The sequence below is a fragment of the Acomys russatus genome, chromosome 20, assembly GCF_903995435.1.
Source record: "Acomys russatus chromosome 20, mAcoRus1.1, whole genome shotgun sequence".
NCBI classification, from domain to species: Eukaryota; Metazoa; Chordata; class Mammalia; order Rodentia; family Muridae; genus Acomys; species Acomys russatus.
Window position 1 is genome coordinate 40,525,553 of NC_067156.1, and position 20,128 is coordinate 40,545,680.

Consider the following 20,128-nt stretch of genomic DNA (forward strand, 5'->3'; position numbering starts at 1 on the left):
GGGGGTGGCCTTCCCCAGCCCCCTGCCAATGTCAGTCTTTACAAAACTATACTATCATAGATTTTTTTTTTCTGAGACAGGATTTCTCTGTGTAGCCCCCTGGCTGATCTGTATTTGCTTTGTAGACCAGGCTGGCCTAGAACTCATAGAGATCTGCTTGCCTCTGCCTCCTGAGTGCTGGGATTAAAGGCATGCGGCACCATCGTCCGGCCACAGGTTGGTTTTAATTCAGGAGAACATGCAAATTATAATAGCTGATTTTCCTGTGAACAGAAAGGATATATTTAGAGGCTTCCCTGGGAGACTGGACTGGCCCCAGGGATTGGTAACATACTGTGGAGCCTTTCTCACCTTCAGGTCACCTTGGCTAATCAAATCAGGACAAGAGTGGCTAAGAAGCATTGTGTGGGCCACAGCTTTGGGTGAAAGCAACAAGAAGGTCCTGGTGCATTTCCCGTGAAGTAAACAGGTGTTGTCTGCTGTGGTCCAAGAAGAGGATGAAAGACAAAGCTTAGAAAGAGGCTGTTTTGACCTCCTGGCTCCAGAGGCCATATTTGACCTGGTAAAATGAAGAGTTTTCCTTCATAGTTCAGACTGTGGTAGGAAAAAGCTGGGAGAACATTCAAGCTGTTGGTGTCTCTGACAAAGATGCTGTGTCTTCAGAACGCCAAGGCTCCTGCCGTGTGGGCTGAGGAAAGAGCCGATTTTGAAGAGCTGACAACTTTCTGCCTCACCCACCCCATAGTGGCTGTCACTTTTCTATCACTGAGTAAGAGCAAAGAAGGGACAGTGCAAAGAGAATCAGTGGAAAGACTACAGTAATACAAATAAGTGATGGCCTTTCTGGTTCCAATGCATTTCTCGCAGCAGTCACCTGGCCTCGGGGAAGTGGGTACAGAGGCCAGGGAGGTTCCAAGGTTGTGCCCACTTCATACCAAGCTTAGGATAGAAGGCCATGCTAGTCTCATTCTTTTCTTTCATCTTTGAAGAAATTTAGACTCAGACAATAGGAGGTAGATCACGGTGTCAGCTTAAGCCACCAGCCATAGAGACGGAGATGACTCCAGTTGACACGAATCCTGAATGGGTATTCTGGAAGGCTATCCAGCAGCTCATGGTGTCCGGGGCCATGACAGTGAGCCCAGGAACTCAAGAGGTAGAATTCTTACCCCCAAGATGCACCTTTCATTGCTTTTGTACCTGGGCCACAGAGCGCCCCGCTGAAGATAAAATTGGTGTTTTCTTGCTTTAATTTCATCCAAATGACACCTTCTAGGAAAAGCCCAGCCCAGGTGGCTGTCTCTCTCAATCTCAACCAGATTTGCTCTTTTCCTCCCATCCATCCACAGCACTTCCCACTAGCTGACTTTACTTAGGTATCCTTTCCTGCCAGCCTCTGTCTCCTTAGTAAACCTGGGGGCCTGGGCTTTAGGCATTGGTTTAAACGTGCACCCTCCCCCATTCCCAGCCCCTCCCCACCCTGTGGTCTCATTTTTGTAAAGACAAAGTATCTACCTAAAGTTGCCTGTGCTCTACGAAGGAAATTCCTGGATTCCAGATATGGGCAGGTTTGAAAACTTTTCTGGGAAGTGTGTGTGTGTGTGTGTGTGTGTGTGTGTGTGTGTGTGTGTGTGTGTGTGTGTGTGTGTGTTAGTGGGGGGTGGGGCAGGAGGTGGGGGTGGGGCTTGGAGAGCCTTTTCTTCACCCTAACTCAAGGGTCCTCCCTGAGACATCTTCACCTGGACTCTAAGCCATGATAGAAAGGAGCTTTCTAGACATCTGTAGAGGTGGGAGAAAGAGCCACTAGAAACCAGAATTCTTGTCCTAAAGGATGAGACATTTCCAAACAGTGGTTTGACCAGGGATTTGGTGTTAAGCTGAAGGATCCTACCCACTAGGTTGGTCAGTCAAGGTCTCTTGAAGCTGTAAACAGAGTCCCCCCTTCTTTTCTTCCCCCCCCCCTTTAAGGAGCAGCTCTCCCCGTCCACTTCTCAGGAAAATAAATCTCCAAGAGGAGGCAGGGAGAGCAGATCTCAGAAAAACCTTCTGAATAAATGTCTATATCAATGAATTATTAACGCAGCCACCCGTGACCTTAAACCTAGAAACAGGGACACCCTGGGCAGGATGGAGAGCTGTTGAATCTCTTATTGGAGTCCTGTCAAAGGTGACGGCCATTTGCTTCCCTCCTCCACTAAGAAAAAAAGTAATTAATATGGACGGCAAAACTTTTTAATTGTATGTCAAGCAAAGTCAGATGGAGGGTCTTCTGTATATAGACCCCCTCTTGCTTTCCTGCCCTCCCTGCCACTGTCTCCCTGCTCTGCCACTAACTCCATTCTTCCCTGATTGGATAAGGGTACACTGGGCTTTCTAGGGAGGATTTTCGAGGGGAAAATCCTGGCAAAATGATAAATTGGGGTAGTTAATTTATTGATCCCGACTCTTCTTCCCACTTGTTTTATTTTAGAGGTCATTAATCAATGAAGAAAAACACTACTACCGTGCCCCCCTTTTGCATCCAATACACTCTCCCTCCTTATTTGTTCCTCTGGAACAAATTCCCAGCAAATATTCACCCATCGATTCCAGAGCAATGGATTTTTATGCAGATTTGACTGCTTCCTAAGTGGTTGGAGTGATTTGTTCGCCCATCTTCAAAGTACTAAGAGAAGGCAACCGATCTGAGGGACACACACACCTGCGGTCAGTGAACTTACTTTCTAAAAACCCCAAGATGTTCCAGGCTGACCACCACCAAACCTGCTAGGGTCAGCTCTTGTGACAAAGAGACTTTGCTAATGTTTTCCTGTGACTAGCTAGGCGACAGGGCCAAGGCTCACTATGCTCTGCCCAAAGTGCAAGGACACATGCTGACCTCTGCCTCAGTCATCACCTTGAACCTGCTGCAGAGGTGCTAAAAATGCCCAGGCAGTGTAGGACACTCCACTGGAGACCTCTGCTCTCTGGCCCTCGGGCAGTAACTGTGCCTTCCCCATTTCAGGGAAATTCACTATGTCCTCTAGTACCAAGGGCCCTGCCTCCTCACTGTCCACCTGTGCCCAATACCTCAGGAAGGCAGGGGTGAGTATGGGAGGGGCCTCCAACTTAACAAGTCAGGTATTCTGCAGCAGGTGTAATGGAAGAGAGGGCCTTTTTTACCCCATTGGCCTAATCCCTGACTCTGGAAGCAATCAGAGGTCTCCTATGATATCCTACCACCTCCAGTCCAGGCTCAAGGAAATCAGTAGAGATTTGACTAATGTAGTTAGAAAAATATACTCGGCAGTCCACTGAGCAGGGAAGGAGGGTGTTGAATGGACTTCAATTATTCATTTGATGGTTCGACCTTAGGCAACCTACCTAACCTCTCGGAACCTTCTGGTCACCATTTTACGCAACATGGAGCTGTTAATAATGCCTTGTTAGATACCCTAAATAGATAGGCTTCCCACATCCTAAGCAATCATTAGCCACAGCTAATGGGAGTGCCTAGTCCACCCTTTCCAGCCATACTGAGTGGCACAAAGCCTCTCTAGCCGTTGCTGCCAACTAGCATCTCAAAATCCTGATATTTCCTAGGGAAGGAAGAGGGTTGTGGTTCTTTGGCACTTCCATTTCTGGGGTCCAAACTCTAGGATATGGCCGGCTTTGGTTAGAAATGAGTAGGCGGGTAGTGTCCCCAGAGCATCCTGAAAGACCTTGGTCTCTCCCGCATTGAACTAGGGGAATGTGAGAAAGAGTTTGTACTGTCTCCCGGGGTCCCATCAGCCACAGCAATTCTGGACACAGATTAATTGAACGGGGGCCTGGAACTTCATCCTCTTCTCCCGGGAGTTGTTAGAAGTCTTTGAAGACTGCCCGGTTAGCCTCGGGGTCTTCCACGCGGTGGCTTTTCCCTCGTGGTGCTTGCCTTAGACTTGGGTGCTATCAATCTATCCAGGAATGACGGATGGCCCTGTCATAGCGACGCCAGTCAAAACATTTTCGGTCCAACTCGGCTCCGACCAGGAGGGAGGCATTCTGCCTGAGACCCCGGACAAAGTCTAAACAGCGCCGTTTCCCAGGCTCAGACAAAATGAGTGGTGGGAAGAGAAAAAATGAATCCTGCAAATATTAGGAAAGAATGGAGAATACTTGTTCGGAATGGTGACTGTTAAATAAATTGGGTTGTTTGCGGAAAGATAAATGTCATTTTCTGCCTCTTGAAGGTGTGGACAGAACCCTGGCCAGGAGAAAGATCCGGAGTTGGCCAATTTCACACAGTTTGTCACTGCCCTCTGCCACCGAGTACTATGAATGCCAAAAAGCTAAGAGTTTGGGGTGGGTGCCTAAAGGATAGACGCTAGATCTTGCACTGTGGAGCTGCTGCAGCTCAAAGCTCTGGGAAATGGCATCGTAGGGTGGGGCTGCGCTTGCCTCCTGAATCACCAAAGCCGCCTGGGAGTTGAATTAAAGAAGCCTGTGTTTGACCTCCCTGGGCAGGCCCCGGCAGCTTCAAGAATTGTGGATGCACAAATGTAAGGCTCGAAGTGCCATCAAGGAGAGGCAGAGAATCCTGGAAGGCAAGCCTAGAAAAAGGCTGTTTGAGCATTAGGTGTAGGCTCTGTTTCAGCAGCTTCTCTACCGCAGCTAGACTGGAGTCCTGCTAGGGCCAGTTCTTTCTTTAGAGACCCTCACTCCTAAGCCCTCCAGTTCGCTCAGGCTGCAGACTGAGGGTCTCAGGCCAGCGCATAACGTGCCCGCCTCACCCACCCCACCCCCGCCCAACTTTTCTCTCCGGAGGATTTATGTTAGAGATTGCTTGGCCGGCGAGCCAACTCTGGCACCCAACGGCATTCCAGGAAAATCTGAACCCGGCTAAAAAGCAATCTCTCTCTGAGGACTGGGTCTACGAGCCCCCGCGGTGTGCGCTGCTGCCACCACAGATACCAGCTGACTCGAAGATGCTCGTCTGGTTTGTGTGTTTCCAGAGCTTTTGGGATCAGAGCACTGAGCCTGTACCTAGAAAAGATACATTGTGGACAGGAAAAGGACAACAAGCAAGCCGGAGACATCACGCTAAATAAATAAATAAATAAATAAATAAATGTGTGTGTATGTGTGTGTGCGTGTGTGTGTCGGAGCAGAGGAGGTGTCTGTGCGTGAGGGAGAGGCGGAGACGCACCAGAGCCGGGTGTCTGCGGGTTCAGACCAGTTTGAACTTCCTTCTTCCCGCTCCCCTCCCCTACTTTCCCTTGGCCAGCTCCCGACTTCTTCTTCCCTCTGGCCTCTTCTCTTCTTCCTCCTCCTCCTCCTCCTCCTCCTCCTTCTTCTTCTCTCTCTCTCTCTCTCTCTCTCTCTCTCTCTCTCTCTCTCTTTCTTTCTGGGTCCCTCCTCCCTCTCTTCTTCTCTCTCTTCTTCCCTCCCTCTCCCCCTCCCTTTCCCCCTCTCTTCCTCTCCCCTTCTCAGTCTCTGCTCCCTTCCATACACGCGCGCGCTTTACACACACACACACACACACACACACACACACACACACACACACACACGCGAACGCACACACATGTATTTGGTGCTGTCGTAAAACGCACGTGCCCAGCCGGGAGGCTGCCAGAGCAGAGCCTAAGCGCCGAAGCGGCGGAGCGCAGCAGCCAGAGGCCGCTCAGTCCCGAGTCCTCCGGCGCTCCCGCGCTCTCTGTGCCGAGCTGCTCTTGCGCCCTCCGCGGGCCTGCGCGTCCTTTACTGGCATTCCGGGAGGACTCCAGGTTGCGGGGTCTCTAAGGCTCTCCATCTCCTCTGGCTTGGGGTCATGTAGCTCCCGAGGATCCCACTCTCCACCCGTGCACGAAAACGTCCTGGAGCACACAGGAAGGCTAGCACCCGCCGGCTGCTTTCAGTTCCCAGGTATGGTGAGGCTGGACTAAGGCGGATGGCCGTGGGCCCCTTGCACCAAGAGGTTGGAGGTCTGGGGCAAGGGGCGGGGGGCGAGACTGTCCCGCCTCCCGGCGCCTGAGGCCAGCGCGGCTCCGGCGCTGCGCCACTTCGCCTCGGGTTGGCTCCAGGGCGCTGGCTGAAGGGGGGGGCGACGTCCTGCCTGGAGTTGTGCAGGAAAGCGCCTAGTCTTGGGGTCCCAGTGTAGCAGGGTGGGAGCCGGTTCGAAGGCTGCGAGGCAGCATCGGGTGCACGCAGGCACCTCTGCGCCGCACCACGGCTTCGGAGTAAACTTTGCGCCCCGGTGGAGTTGGGAAAAGGGGGCCGCGGCTGCGGGCCGTGCTGCCGGAGCCAAGTGGGGCTCTGGTGCTCTATCCAGATCCCTGCGGTCCTCTTGCACGCCCCTCTGGTCCAGGCCCGCGTCCCGCTCACACTGAGCTCCTCCTTGCCCTCCTCTGCCCCCAGCTCGAGGCGTCGGATATGCTGAAGCCGGGGGATCCCGGCGGCTCGGCCTTCCTCAAAGTGGACCCAGCCTACCTGCAGCACTGGCAGCAACTCTTCCCGCACGGAGGCGGCGGCGGACCGCTCAAAAGCAGCGGCGCCGCGCTTCCCCTGGGCGCGCCCCAGCCCCTGCAGCCGCCGCCGCCGCCACCGCCTCCCGAGCGCGCCGAGCCTCCTTCGGACGGCCTGCGGCCGCGGCCGGCCTCACTCTCGTCCCTTTCCTCCACTCCGGCTCCTTCCTCCACCTCCGCCTCTTCTGCCTCCTCCTGCGCCGCCGCTGCCGCCGCCGCCGCGCTGGCGGGTCTCTCGGCCCTGCCGGTGGCACAGATGCCGGTGTTTGCGCCTCTAGCTGCTGCTGCGGTGGCCGCAGAACCGTTGCCTACGAAGGACTTGTGCCTCGGCGCCTCCTCTGGCTCTGGGACCGCTAAGTGCGGTGGCGGCGGTAGCGGGGGCGACGGCCGTGGTGTCTCACGTTTCCGCTGCAGCGCTGAGGAGCTGGACTATTACCTGTACGGCCAGCAGCGCATGGAAATCATCCCGCTCAACCAGCACACCAGCGATCCCAACAACCGTACGTAACCGCAGCCCTAGATTGCCTGCTCTGCCCGGGCGCGGGCGACTGCAGGCAGTGCTGGAAGAGGCGGGTAGGGTCCCAGGAGAGTGACACGGATGAAGGGTTGTTGTGGTGGTGGGGGATCTTGGTTCAAGCCGCTGTACCAGGCCACCTAGATCTTTGTGGGAAACAAAAAACAAAAAAAACTTTTCTGGCGACTGAGAAGAGACGGGGTGCCTGGGTGTCTGTTACCTTGGGCTCCTCTCTCTCCCAGCTAGCTTCAGACTCCGCTTCACAGCCACAAGGCTTTACCACCCCAAGGGCCCTCCGCCCTCTGGTCGCCCAGTGTTCTGGGCCAGGAGGGCACTGGCAGCTGGCAGCCAGGATTGTCCAGGTGGACTCAGTTTGGCCTGATCCGAACTAGGGAGGGACTCTGAGTTTCCAGCGGGAGCACGGACACCAGGGTTTGCTTCCCGGTCTAATATTCCACCTTTGGAGTTAAGGGTGGAAGCTCATTTTCGAGGCTTGATTATTGAGGGTTTCCAAAGAAGACCTCGCTGTAGTAGGAGGTTTTTGTTTGTTTATTTTATTTTGGTGACAATGGGTTAGTTTCTTCCTGCAGGTAGGTGTTATTAGTGGGGCTACTATTTATTTAGAAACCAAGGAAACTGGGGAGGGGGCGCGGGAGCCCACTGAATGAGAAGAAAAATCCCAAAGTCAGGGCAGTGTCGTTCTTTGCGGATCGTGCATTCTGACAGCAACCCATGTTGCTTTATTCGTTTAAACAAAATTTTAAAGTTAAAAGCGATGGCAATTTGGTGAAAAAAACTTACCTCTTCCTCAAGTAAACGGTGAGTGGCTAGCTACATGTCAGAACTTCCCTAGCTTTCTGTATTCACAACTCCCAACGCTTGTCGTAAACACAGTTGTATTTTGATATTTTGAAACAAGCCCTCAATGAAGGAACAAAAATGTGTGTTGATATGCATCTTCTACTTCTAGGTAATTTCAAGAGGTATGGTGATATGTTAACACCTATGGTTTTGACATATGCGTGAACTATTCTCTCCAGAACCTTCCGACAGCAATTGGGAGAGAGTCACATTGAGAGTAGCACTTGCCCATCGATTTTCTTCAATTTGTTCTTCATTTGCCTTCTATATAAGAAAGTAGATGACAAATATTTATTTTTATTCTATTTTAGTGAGTTGCTCCATGCAGAATGTATATCATGCCATAAATTTCTTGATTTCTCATTAAAACGAAATAATATAATCAGAATAGTAATTTAAAGTTTCTTAGGTTCTTGCTTTGATTAAAAACAACAATGGGCATTAGCCACACAATTGAGGGTTATCACTCTTCTGAAGTAGTTTTGTGATGAAGACAGCAACTAACCAAAACAGCAGTTATATTTACCTTTTTCCTTTCTCGTGTCTGAGGGTAAAATATGGGTTTAAGATAAGAGTTGCAGCTCCAATTTGTGTGTGTGTGTGTGTGTGTGTGTGTGTGTGTGTGCGCGCATTTCAGAAAACTCATATATTTCAGGGCTTCAGACATTTTATAAAATTGCATTGTCTTAATTGAGCTCAAAGATGTGTGTTTCTTCAAGAATTTCTTCCAGATGTTGTCTTACAACTAGTTCTTTCTAAAGTGTGAAATAGAATACTTGGCAGTAGGTTTTACCGCTAGGCAAAATATAATCATTATAGATTGGGAGAGCCTTTTCAAGCTTGCAGTTACTTCTCTATAGTAAATCTGCGTTGTAAAAGATACCAACCCTGCCTTTGTGTTGTGGGGTGTGTGTGTGTGTGTGTGGTTTTTACAATGTAGCAGTGAGATTTAATATATTTTCACTAGAGAAAACACCCACCAATCAGAGAAAGAATTAGGACAGATTACTAATTGACATATGGATGTGGATCAGTTTGTTACCTAGATAGCTTCCCCCACCCCGAGTTAGACAGAATGGTTTGTGGTTTTATTTATTCATATTTTGTGGTTTTATTATGCATATTTTGTTAATCATCTAGTAGCCTCTTTGGAGTCAACTGGGTTGGTTTGATGTTCAGAGTGCAGGAGAAAGGACAGAAGAAAGTTAGATTGTTACACCTCACTTTGGTTGGTAATTAAAGGGGACAGTTGGAAGGAAACTGGAAAGCAAATGTAGCTCTGAGTAACGGGAAACCTGCCTCTGGTCCTGGGCAAGTAAACTTGGCACTCGCTTAAAGCCACAGGGGCATATGGTGTATTTTAAAGGTGTATTTTAAAGATGAGCAGTAAGTGGGTGTATTCTAACTAGGCTTTCAAGCAAACCCCAAATGCAAAGGCTTAAACCTTTTCCAGGGGTTTGGGGTGTTGGTCTTTTGGTCCCTTGAAAGTCTGAAAACAAAAGCTTCCCCTGATTTGTGTACTGTATGAGGGGGGGGGGGAGGCAGGAGAGAGGCTAACGTACTTTTAATTTCTCACGTGTAGCTTCCCTTAGTTTGCTTGCTTGCTTTTGCCATTTCCCTTTTAAATTTGTGCCTCTGTATTTAAAGAAGTGTCTAGTCATTTCTCCCTTTTCTTACTTCTTCCTCATCTCTCCCCTTCTGTTTGCCCGAGGTTGGTAATGTGCACCACCATTGCTCAGCCACACCTTTAGGCTGTGTTGGCACATATAGCGGATGCCACAGTGAATGAGCTTATATCTCTTTGCTGTCAGATTTTCAAACACACATTAGCCCAAGTGAGCTCCTCCACTGGCCTCTTGCTATTGACCTGCATACAAGTGACTGAGGTACACTTTTCTCCAAAGCTCTCAAGGCTTCACTGCTGCGCTGGCCTTTAAAAGTCAAGAGCTGTGCCCTGTAACACACACACACACACACACACACACACACACACACACGCAGTCCTTTGCTGCTGGTTTTCCAGAAAACTGGGACTCCAGCCCAGTGACCTCTTCTCACGTTCTGGGCTACCCAGAACTGTTTCCTGAGACTTTGTTAGCCCTCCTGAAAGATAGTGACAGGCAGTCACTGGGCATGCCTGGAACATAAGCAGAGGGTCTCTATCATCTTAGCAGAGCTAGCTTTTCATAACCTTTCTTTGTGAAGACTGCCTGGCTTCATACTGAGAAGGGGGCTGGAAATGAACTTGGTCTGGTGTCAAGGCAAAGAGTTGGGCCACTCTAGCCTTCTCAGTATTGGGGTGCTGACCTTTCTTATTTAGGAAAGTACTCCCTCCTGTGCAAGGGATAGTCCCCCCGCCCCCCAACCATGAATGCGGAAGCAAGGTTGCAGGTTTCATCGTTGGCCGCACTCGCGAAAGATTCGAGGGAAGGGACTGAAGATAGTGAAGGATTGGTGCCCTAGGATTGCAAGAAGCTGTACTCGGGGTGTGGAAAACTGGGGATGGTCACGTGTTCTGACTTCTCTTCCCACTTCATTGTTGGGGGGCACTTCTTGAGTACCTGCTAGTTCTTAGTGCCAAGAAGACACACTCTCTACTCCACTCCCATCCAGTGTATCTGCTGTTAACGACCAGCAAGCGATTTATTATAGATTTCAGATCTGGTCCCCTGGGGGAGGGACTTCGGTGTTGGTGTGCGCAGGGCTTTTTATATTGTTCTATTTTTCTTTTCCTCACGTTTTTTTTTTTTTGTGTGTGTGTGCAAGCCCAGCCCCATCTCATAACACACATGATTTAGCTATTTTACACCATTCTTTATCCAGAGCCCTGAAACTGAACACAGAGCCATATATTAGATTGAGGTTAGAAGAGGTGGTGACTGTTTATTTAAGGTGATAAAATGGTCCATCAGCAGTAATCTCCATCGATATGTGCCACCAGGAGATGAAGGATGAGGGGACAAGCCACAATTAATTGCCCTATAGTTTTGTAGGAGAGAGTGGAGCCAGCCCAGACCCGCTTCGATCTCCTCTGGCTCCTCCTATTCATCATCTCTGCCTTGTATATGGTGGCCTCACAGGGGCAGAGGGCGGCCAGGTTTATCTCCGCGCAATATTCTCTCACCCTCACACCCTGACGCGCTCTCGTTTAATTTATTAATACAGTCACCAGGAGACAAATAAAATGCACATTTTCTCCCTCCTTCTTTTTTTCCTTCCCTCTTTGTCTCTTTCATTGGTTCCTGGGCCAAGCCGGCAGGCTAGGCTGAGAAAGCCCTGGGTTTTTAGCATGTTACCAGTAGCCAGATTCCCCAGAGCATCCATATGAGCTGGTCCACCACAACAGCCTCTTCCCTCGTGGCCGCCTGGTCTCTGGATCGCCTAGTCTTGCTTTGGGGTGGGTGAGGGTGGTTGGGGCTAAATGCTTCCCTATTCAGTGGAGACCGGCCTGGTGGGTACCCAGTGCGGCTGGGGCTCCCAGAATGCTTTGGCAGTTGCCATCTCTGGGAGCCTTCGTGAGGCCTTTCAACCAAATTCTTCGGAGGCAAAGGCATCCAGTTAGCTACGCATCACTCTTTGTCCAAATCCTGCACACGGGAAGGCAGGGCCTGATGGAACCCTGGGGAGTGACTCAGGGAGAAGCTCCTGGCGGGGCGTGCCCAGCTGCCCTAAGACCCTCAGCCCACTACGCCCTCCCGAAGGAACTTTAGACTCTGAGTTGCCAGCAGGCGGCACTCCCGGGACCGATCAATGAGTCCCGGTCCCTTAGGGCTTGGCCTACTGGACTGAGGGCTGCGACCCTGTCTGCCGCCCAGAAGGATTTACAGCCTGAGTGGGACCGGCTCAGCAGGCTTCCAAGTTACTCTGGTTTTAAGGTAGGGTTGTGAGGGCAGAGGAGGCTGCGCAGTGAAAGCCTAGCAAAGCTTTGTGGACAGAGAGCCCTTATCCGTTTACCTCTCCGGTCTTAGGCAGACAGAGAAAAAAACCTGAAGTGTTTTATATTTCACCTTCCCTAGAATGAGGGGTGAAATATTTAGAAAAGAGGTCCTCTGTTTTGCTATGTATAAGATTCACTTAAAGTGGAAAAAAAAAGTGCGTGCAGTTGAAAAGATCAGCAACAAATCTCTGAAAACATTCACATAGTAAGAAGGATGTAAAATGAAAAAACGAGTGAGGAAGGCTCCGGAGGCCCCCTTTGGTCTTCTGAGGTAGTAAGTAGGCTAGCCAGTAACTCACCATCACCCCCTTCCCTTAGTCAATGCCCCGTAGGCAGATGTGCTCGGAAGGAGACCTGGATTGCTTTAATGCCATACTCTACAGTGACATTTCAAAGCATCTTGCAAATAACTGTAAACGTGTACAAAACTCCCTGCTTCTTACAGGCTTGGAATGCGGTGTGGGGAGTGGTTTGAGGATCTAGTTGGCTTCTCCTTCAAACCTTTCTATGTGGCTGTTTGTGGCTCACTGGCTAGAAAACGAGTTTGCCAACTTGTGACTATTTGTCAATCCCAAGAAAAAAAAGTTACTTGTTTAAAACTTCCCAAGGGTCCTCTGGGACTCTGAGACAGGTTAGAAATAAATATTTTCACACCGAGAGATTTTGTGTGTGGTAAAAATGTTGGAGACTATACATAACTTTTTTTTTTTAATGATTATTAGTCAACTTTTCTGGGAGAAATATTTTTACATTTTTATTAAGACTCATATTAAAAGTGAACTAACGAGCATGGACCAGACTTGCCTACTTTTCAGTGAATTTAAGATATACTCTTCTAGATTTGGGGTGTGGGGAGCCCCCTTTTTAAAAGTATTCTACAAAAATGTTACTTTTAAGTAACCTGCTGAGAACAATGAAACCAACACATTGAGCTTCAGAAATGAACTAGTTGTCATTCATTCCCAATGTTATTGAAGCATGCTTCTTGCGTGTGTGTGTGTGTGGGGGGGGGGTGGGGGTGGGTAGTGGCTGGAGTTAATCGCTTCTGATCTGTTTATCCACATGGATGACATCATGTTACCGGTAGAGAAGTGGGAAGTTGATAGAATTTTTGGCACAAGCTAATGGGTTGTGAGTAGTAATTTTTTCTTCTTCTCACTTAATTGAATGAACCAGAAAAGGAAAACCAGTTAAGCATTCCCTGGGGGTGATTTATATTTATTTTCATGGGCTCATTGCCTTTTCTCATTGTCATTTTTTAAAAGCTGTTTTTGCTCAGGTGGTGAAAGGTCATCTTAATGTGTCTGTGAAATCAGACACATTAAAAATTATGGTCAGTGGCTATTTATTTTCCTATTCTAATACTTTAGCTTCCTCAAGCCCATGAGTGTGGGAGAGAGAACTATCTCTATACCTCTATAACTCAATCATGCCAGAGTTCTTTTCTTGGCCCTAAAATGGTTACATCAGTAAACTCTCTCAATTCTATTGCTCCAGTCATGAGTTGGTATATAAAATTCTCCTAGCCTTCATTAGTCTTCCTAAATCTCTGCATTTGAAGGCTCTGGAGAGGCAGACTCATATGGGAATCTTTTCGCTCTCTTTCTAGTTTCTTTAGCCCTTGGCCCATTTTCAATGCTTCTGAAATGTCTTTTGCCTCATCTACAAAAGTAGGAATTGCAGTCCTTAGATACTAGAGGTGCAGTTTGCCGCAAACGCACGACACATAGAAGACACTCAGGGAGAACATTTGTTGTCATTTTGTTCCTGCAGTTTCTTGTTTTTGTTCTTGTTCGCTTGTGAACGTGTGAGAAGTTGAGGGAAATGTTTCTGAAGAGTTGGCTTGAAGAGCCTTCACGTTAGCTCTGTTGCTGTCAGAGGGGGGGCCGTGCTTTGGTGTTAAGGGAGGCATAGGGACATACCTGAGGAGTAGGGTATTACTTCTCAAAGAAGTCTTGGGGGACAGCCACTAAGAAGTTGTAACCAGCAGGTCTCCTCACTCCTGGCGATCTTAGCTGGAGCAGAGTGGCTGCTCATTGAGGGGAATGAATGTACAACAGATAGGAACCATCTCGGGTGAGACAGAACTCACGCATTCAGCCATTATTTTCAAGCAAGCATGGCAAGGGTTCTCTCTCCATTCCGGTTTGTGATTGAATGTTCCTTATGGAAAATTCTTCACTGATTTGCCTAGTAACAAGTTTCTTGGGTGGTTCTGCGGTTTCAGCATAGACATGGCACATTTGGAGTGATCTACAAGAGCCAGTTGCCATGGAGGCAAGGGGCAGGTGTCAAGAAACCCGAGGGCAACTCAGGTACCCTGCTATCTGGCTCTCCTGTATAGGAGCACCAAGTGCCATGGTCGTGACACAGGGCTCCGCTGCAGGAGAATCCTGAGCGTCCCCAGGGAGGCTGGACTCAGGAGGTAGAGTCCTGAGGGCGGGACTCCTCTACGCAGGCTGGCCACACCAGGGAGCAGACACAGCGGCTCCGCCAGGCCCATTAATAACCCTTAGGCTCTGCGATTCCGACAGCGTGGTCGTTGAAAGCCTAGCTTCTCGTGGCTGCCTGGTCCTTTCCTCCCAGTTCGAGTCAAACCAAACAGGGTGCTCTGGAGCGCCATGCCTGCCTGGAGGGTAGGAATTCCCTTACGTGCTGTCCGCCCTGGGGGGGGGGGCAAGTCAGGAACAGCTTTAGCAATAGTTAAATACTCTCATTTAACTCGGGCTCAGCCTCCCAGCCTGCGCTATTGAATCGTTATCTCGATCATTAAAGGCCCTTTATCCTGATCCTTAAACTTCCTATCTGGTTTGGTCTCTGGAAAGAACTTGCACACACAATTACAACTGACACCCCTTCCCCAATTCCTGCTGATCTTTGATGGCTGAACTCCCTGCAGTGGGCACTGGACAGAGACTAGGGCTCCTAGCTCCCAAAGGAAAGGGATCGGGTTTGCGCTCCCGTTTGTACCTGTCACTCCCCGCTTTGATAGCCCAAGAGCAGAACCAAGTACTCAGGCGACGGTTTGAGATAAATGGTTGGACAAGAGAAGCACTTCTTGAGGATGCAAGGATAAGCACACCCTGAAACGCTGGCTAGGGTGAAGGCACAGGAACCGGCGAGGGGTAGAGAGGGAAGCTGAGGGGCGGACAAACTGGACCGGAAGCAAACGCCAGGGGCCAGTTAGGAGCGAGCCCGTAAAACACACCTGGTTAGCCAAGCCTAGCACCGAAGCCCTGCGTGGATCCCAGAAGGCACAGCTGAGTGGCTCGAGTTCCTTTCCTACTCCCTATGGTGTTGGCGCCCTTCTGGTGTCCCCCTCCCCAACAGGTGGTTTACCTGCTGCAGTTTAGGGAGTTTACCCGAGGATTTCCCTCGCCGCCCCCACGCCCCCACCTCCGACAAAAGACCGGGCTAACGCTCTCCCATCTCCTTCTTCCCTGGTGTCACCCACAGGTTGCGACATGTGCGCGGACAACCGCAACGGGGAGTGCCCCATGCACGGGCCACTACACTCGCTGCGCCGGCTTGTGGGTACCAGCAGTGCCGCGGCCGCTGCACCCCCGCCGGAGCTGCCTGAGTGGTTGCGGGACCTACCGCGGGAGGTGTGCCTGTGCACCAGCACCGTGCCGGGCCTGGCCTACGGCATCTGTGCCGCGCAGAGGATCCAGCAGGGCACGTGGATTGGGCCCTTCCAGGGCGTGCTCCTGCCCCCGGAGAAAGTGCAGACAGGCGCCGTGAGGAACACGCAGCACCTCTGGGAGGTAAGCGCCGGAGCTGAACACCTTGCCGCAAAGCCTGGACCAGGTCCCAGGGCTCAGCCCAAGGCCGGTGGAAGAAGTCTAACCCCTACCCTCCGCCCCACCGATGTATCAGTGGAGAATAAATTCCCCTGTCCTTTGGAAGGCTGGCGTCTGAATTTCCTGCAGTAAGGAACTAGCGGGAGTATGTGGCTCGCCACAGGACCTGTTGGCTCTCAGGAGTCAGAACCACCTTAACCAGCCTTTGTTCCAACTGTGAAGGATTAGCTGTGAAGGAAAACAGCAGAGGCGGTGGAGTTACAATTAGAGCCAGGTGACCTTTATGCCAGGCTCCCAGTTCAGAAGAGAACTCTGTGCCTGGAGCAATAGAAGCACAGAGTCAGGGTAATTTCCCAGGTGAACACAAGTTGGTAGAGAAAAAGTAGAGTGCTAGCTATTAAGAAAGAACCCTTGGATTTGGTCCTCTTAAATGGTGGTGTGGACACTTATAATCCTAGCACTGGGGAGGTGGAGACAAGAGGGCCAAAAGTTCAAGGTCACCATGACCTACATAGTAAATTTGGGCCCAGTTCCAGGTCACCTAAATATGTTCCAGAGAGACCAAAATATGTCCCAGAACTTTGAACGGACCCAAACTCCTCTGTGAATTATATTGTGTACCAAAACTTTAAAAACCTGTGCCTTCTCTTCTGACAAAGTGAACTCATACAGGTTTTTAACAAAGCAGAGATTAGAGTCAGCAGAAAAACGGCATTGTGGTATAAGTTAATTCCGAGAATTATTTTAAGATATTGTATCTGAAAAAATCTTAATGGAGCTTCACGCTTGATTATTGAGGTCTACTCCTGAAAGAGAGGGGATTAAAATGAGATAATCCTTTGACTGATCTTAGCTGCTCAACCCATGGAGAACTAACCCTAAATGATGTAAATCTTCCTCCAGGTGAACTAAATGAAGGAGCAGTCAGGATTCTTAGTTGCTGGGGGGGGGGGGGGGCAGGGGCAGTTCCTTCGGACTCTAGGCCTTGAATATAGGGCGATTTCTGCAGCAGTGTGCTTTCTGGTTATGGATGACACAGTGGCTTGCCAGTGTGATCCCTTTTGTGGTGAGCTGTCCCAGTTCACTACATAACACTTACAATATAATAATCCACTTACATATTTGTTGGCTTCCCTCTGGTCAGCTTTATATTAGGTCCTGGAGAGAGAGAGTTGGTAAACAGAACTCTCACATGATAACTGAGGTTAGGGCCTGAGGCCTGTGTCTCTGCAAAGTCTGTCCCCCCTTTATGGAGGAAGACTAGCCCCTGTGAGCACGCAGCCCAGCAGCCCAAGGTGAGGACAGGGCAGCCCAGGAGTCGCCTGATTTAGTTATCCACAGAGCCCAGGTCCTTATCACTCCTAAAAACAGTTGCTGGAAAGCAGTTAAACATTTCTGTCTTTCCAGATGGAATCCCTGAGCGAGGAGCGGGGGGGGGGGGGGGGGGGGGGGGGGGGGGGGGGGGGGGGGGGGTTGCTCTAAGGGAGGGAGTAGTCATATTTATGTCCCCAAATGAGGATCTTCTTAAAAAACAAAGACAAAAACAACAGTAAAAATTTAGAACTGGAATGTCTAAAATGGTGCAGGAGGAAGTGTGACATGAAAGTACTTGGAGGTAAAAGTTGAGAGAGCTCTTGCACAGCAAAACTGACAAGGAAGACATAATGAAAGTGTGTGGTTTTGACACCCTTCCTGGTTGGCTTTTGTCTTCATTACTGAGGACTCTTGTGTCACATGGTTAAAGGTCTGCCGGTGTGTCCCTGGGGGAAACCAGGGAGCAGTCGTGGGACAGTTCTGTCCTGTCTGAAAATGTGAAAGTGAACACCACGATCCCGTCCTCTGATGCTTGTCTATTTTTAGACTTTGGAGGACAAAGCCATAAATGTGAAGAAGAAGAAGAAAAAAAAAGTCCAATAGTTTTGGTTTTTTCCTAGAAGGCCTTTGAGTGATTGGGTGTTGGCAAAGAGAGCCACCGCACAGACAGACTTCAACAATGCACAGTAAAATTGAAAACTATGGGGCCTTTCTGTTACACTTTTGATTAGTACATGATGGAGGAAAAGCTCTCTTATAGTAATAAGATTGTTTTTGTTTTGTTTTGTTTGTTTGTTTGTTTGTTTACCATGATACCTCCATAGATTGAAGGTGAGCCCCACCTGTTGTTTGGAGTATGTGAGTTCCATGTGTTAGGAAGATATATAAAGTTAGTTCTTTGTGTTAAAAAAAAAAAAAGAAAAGAAAAAAGACCTACCAGGTTTGTGCTCGAATGGTTTATAGGCTCCCACTCCTAGTTCAGAACACAATTCATCTATTGTTTTGTTATCAGCCCTCTCGAATAATAATGAGATTCACATATATTTGGAGGACTAGAGCGATACTGAAATTTCAGCCATGTAAAATGTCTCCTGAGAGATGGTTAAAAAAGAAAAAAAAAGTTACTGACTGGGGTTATTTAGTGGCAGTAGCTATTTGTTCTGACAGAACCCTTTTTAAAATAGGGTGAAGACTTTTATGAGTACAATTACCTTTCAGATGTGAAGTGAGAGAGGCTGGGAAGGTAGCTCAGTTGTTAGAATGCTTGCCTAGCATGTGTGACATCCTGAGTTTAATCCCCAGCACTGTACAGAACTAGGCATTTCATAGACGGTGGAAAAGAACCAGGCATTCAAGGCCAGTCTCGGCAACAAACAGCCCAGGCTATCTGAGACCCCGCCTTAACAAAACATTTTTAAAATGAATAAATTATGATTAAAAAATGTAAGCATCATGATTTATGAGACATAATTATTTAAATCAAGTCACCTTTAATAACAGAAAAATGTAACTATTAAATTGCCGTTGAAATTTTAGACTTTAAGTCTGCATTCTAGTCTGAAACAGTTTCCTCATTATTAACATCAGATCGAATTCACGATTGGATTATACTACACGTTGCCACAGCAAAGGCTTCACAATAATGTTTTTTAGCGACTCACAAATGTATTCACTTACATATGATTTTAGACACCTGGGATATCAGGGTGACCCAAAGCAGACTTTAAAGACAGTGAAAAGCTGTTGAATCATGATACTTTCATTTTAAAAGCCAGCGGTGATCATTCCTCCTCTTAGTGGGTTTTCCCCAGTCATTTGCTGAAGGAATGTCTTCATATTTAGAGTTCAATACTTGGGGCATGATAGATCTTTCCAGGGTTGCTTATCTTTATTTCAGTACAATAAATGGATCGCTAATTTTTCCCTGTTACTGTTTCTGGGTAGATGATGGATTTTTGTTGCCGTTTACAGTTCACTGTATGGTTCTGCCTCAGTACTTTATTGTACACATGGAGGATTATGGTGGAAACAAATAGGTTCACATTAGTCGCTCCTTTTGATTAGTCATTAAAAGCTTCAGTTTATTCATAGAAGAGTTTTTGCTTGCTTGATTACGTAATCACGGAAAATTTGTTTGTAAGCATGCTGTCATTTTTTTTTAGGTTAATATTTTCATTGTGTATATAATCCCAACCATTCAAAGTGCAGCTGAAAGTAAAGCACCATGCCATTCTCCGACATGTTTTGAATCTTTAGGTTTTCACAAGGGGTGGTTTTCTTGTCTTCAGTTCTCCTCCTCCCAGTAATAATATGATTATTATTTCTTCCAACTTAAAGATATTAGTAAGCTAAAAGTACATTTTTTAAAAAAAACCACCAAATTAATCTTTTTTTTTTTTAAATTGGCCAGTTTCTTTTGGTAATAGAATTTTAATGTGTTTTGAAAAATAATAAGTTTAGATACAAATATTATAGAAAACATTAAGCAACGCTTTGGTTGCATACATTGATTCTTACAAGACCTGGGCATGGGCTTTACTTCTTTTTAGATGTATTGGGTGGAAATCTTTCTGACCATTCAAAGAAAGCAGACTCTTTCTCAGTAGTTATGTCTCATAGATGAGAGTGGGATAACGTGATCCTAATGTGTTCTCTAAGGAAAAAGTAAAAAGGTGCAGTTGATTCCAACATTTATGAAAACATTATCTTGGTTATTAATGTGTTCTTTTCCCTTGAGATAAATTAATCTAGTTGCATATGGTTTCCTCTTTCTGCTTAACATCAGAATTTAATATGACTAGACCTGAGGAATGCACACAGTGTATACTTAACATTCTGCTGGAGTAAAATACAAAAGTTTAAAATACAGTTACAATTCAAGATAAGCTACAATTACACCTTTCAACCCAAGGTCTAGTTTGACAAGAAATTTTAACAGCAATGACAAAATAAATTGTATCCATTTTCACCCTAATTTTTTTCCCTGCTAATTGAGATAATGTAGTGGCTTATTAGGATTACAGTCAGGGTCCTAGAGAGGAATTTAACTTTATATAGCCTGTCTTCCACTTTGCCTGAGTAAGTCTGAGTGTGTCATTTTCATTTGCATTCTGTTTAAAGATGAGCTGTTTTTCTTTAGAAAACCAAGGGGGATAGCATAATATGGGCTTTTTTTTTGTTGTTGTTTTTTGATTTTGTTCAGTAATATTTTAGACAT

At 47.9% G+C, this 20,128-nt stretch overlaps 1 protein-coding gene across 2 annotated transcripts in view; it reads left to right on the forward strand.

Moving 5' to 3' along the window:
* Nucleotides 1-5,517: 5,517 nt before the first annotated feature.
* Prdm6 (PR/SET domain 6) overlaps nt 5,518-20,128 on the forward strand; it is a 103,886-nt gene continuing 89,275 nt past the window's right edge. Inside the window, exons 1-3 of one of the 2 annotated variants that reach the window (XM_051163246.1) lie at nt 5,518-5,886; nt 6,379-6,985; nt 15,254-15,561. In XM_051163246.1, the coding sequence (XP_051019203.1) occupies nt 6,394-6,985; nt 15,254-15,561 (900 nt within the window). In that variant the 5' untranslated portion in view covers nt 5,518-5,886; nt 6,379-6,393. Of the gene's footprint in view, nt 5,887-6,065; nt 6,986-15,253; nt 15,562-20,128 lie in introns of those variants that run through there. The other variant, XM_051163247.1, reaches the window with a different exon arrangement.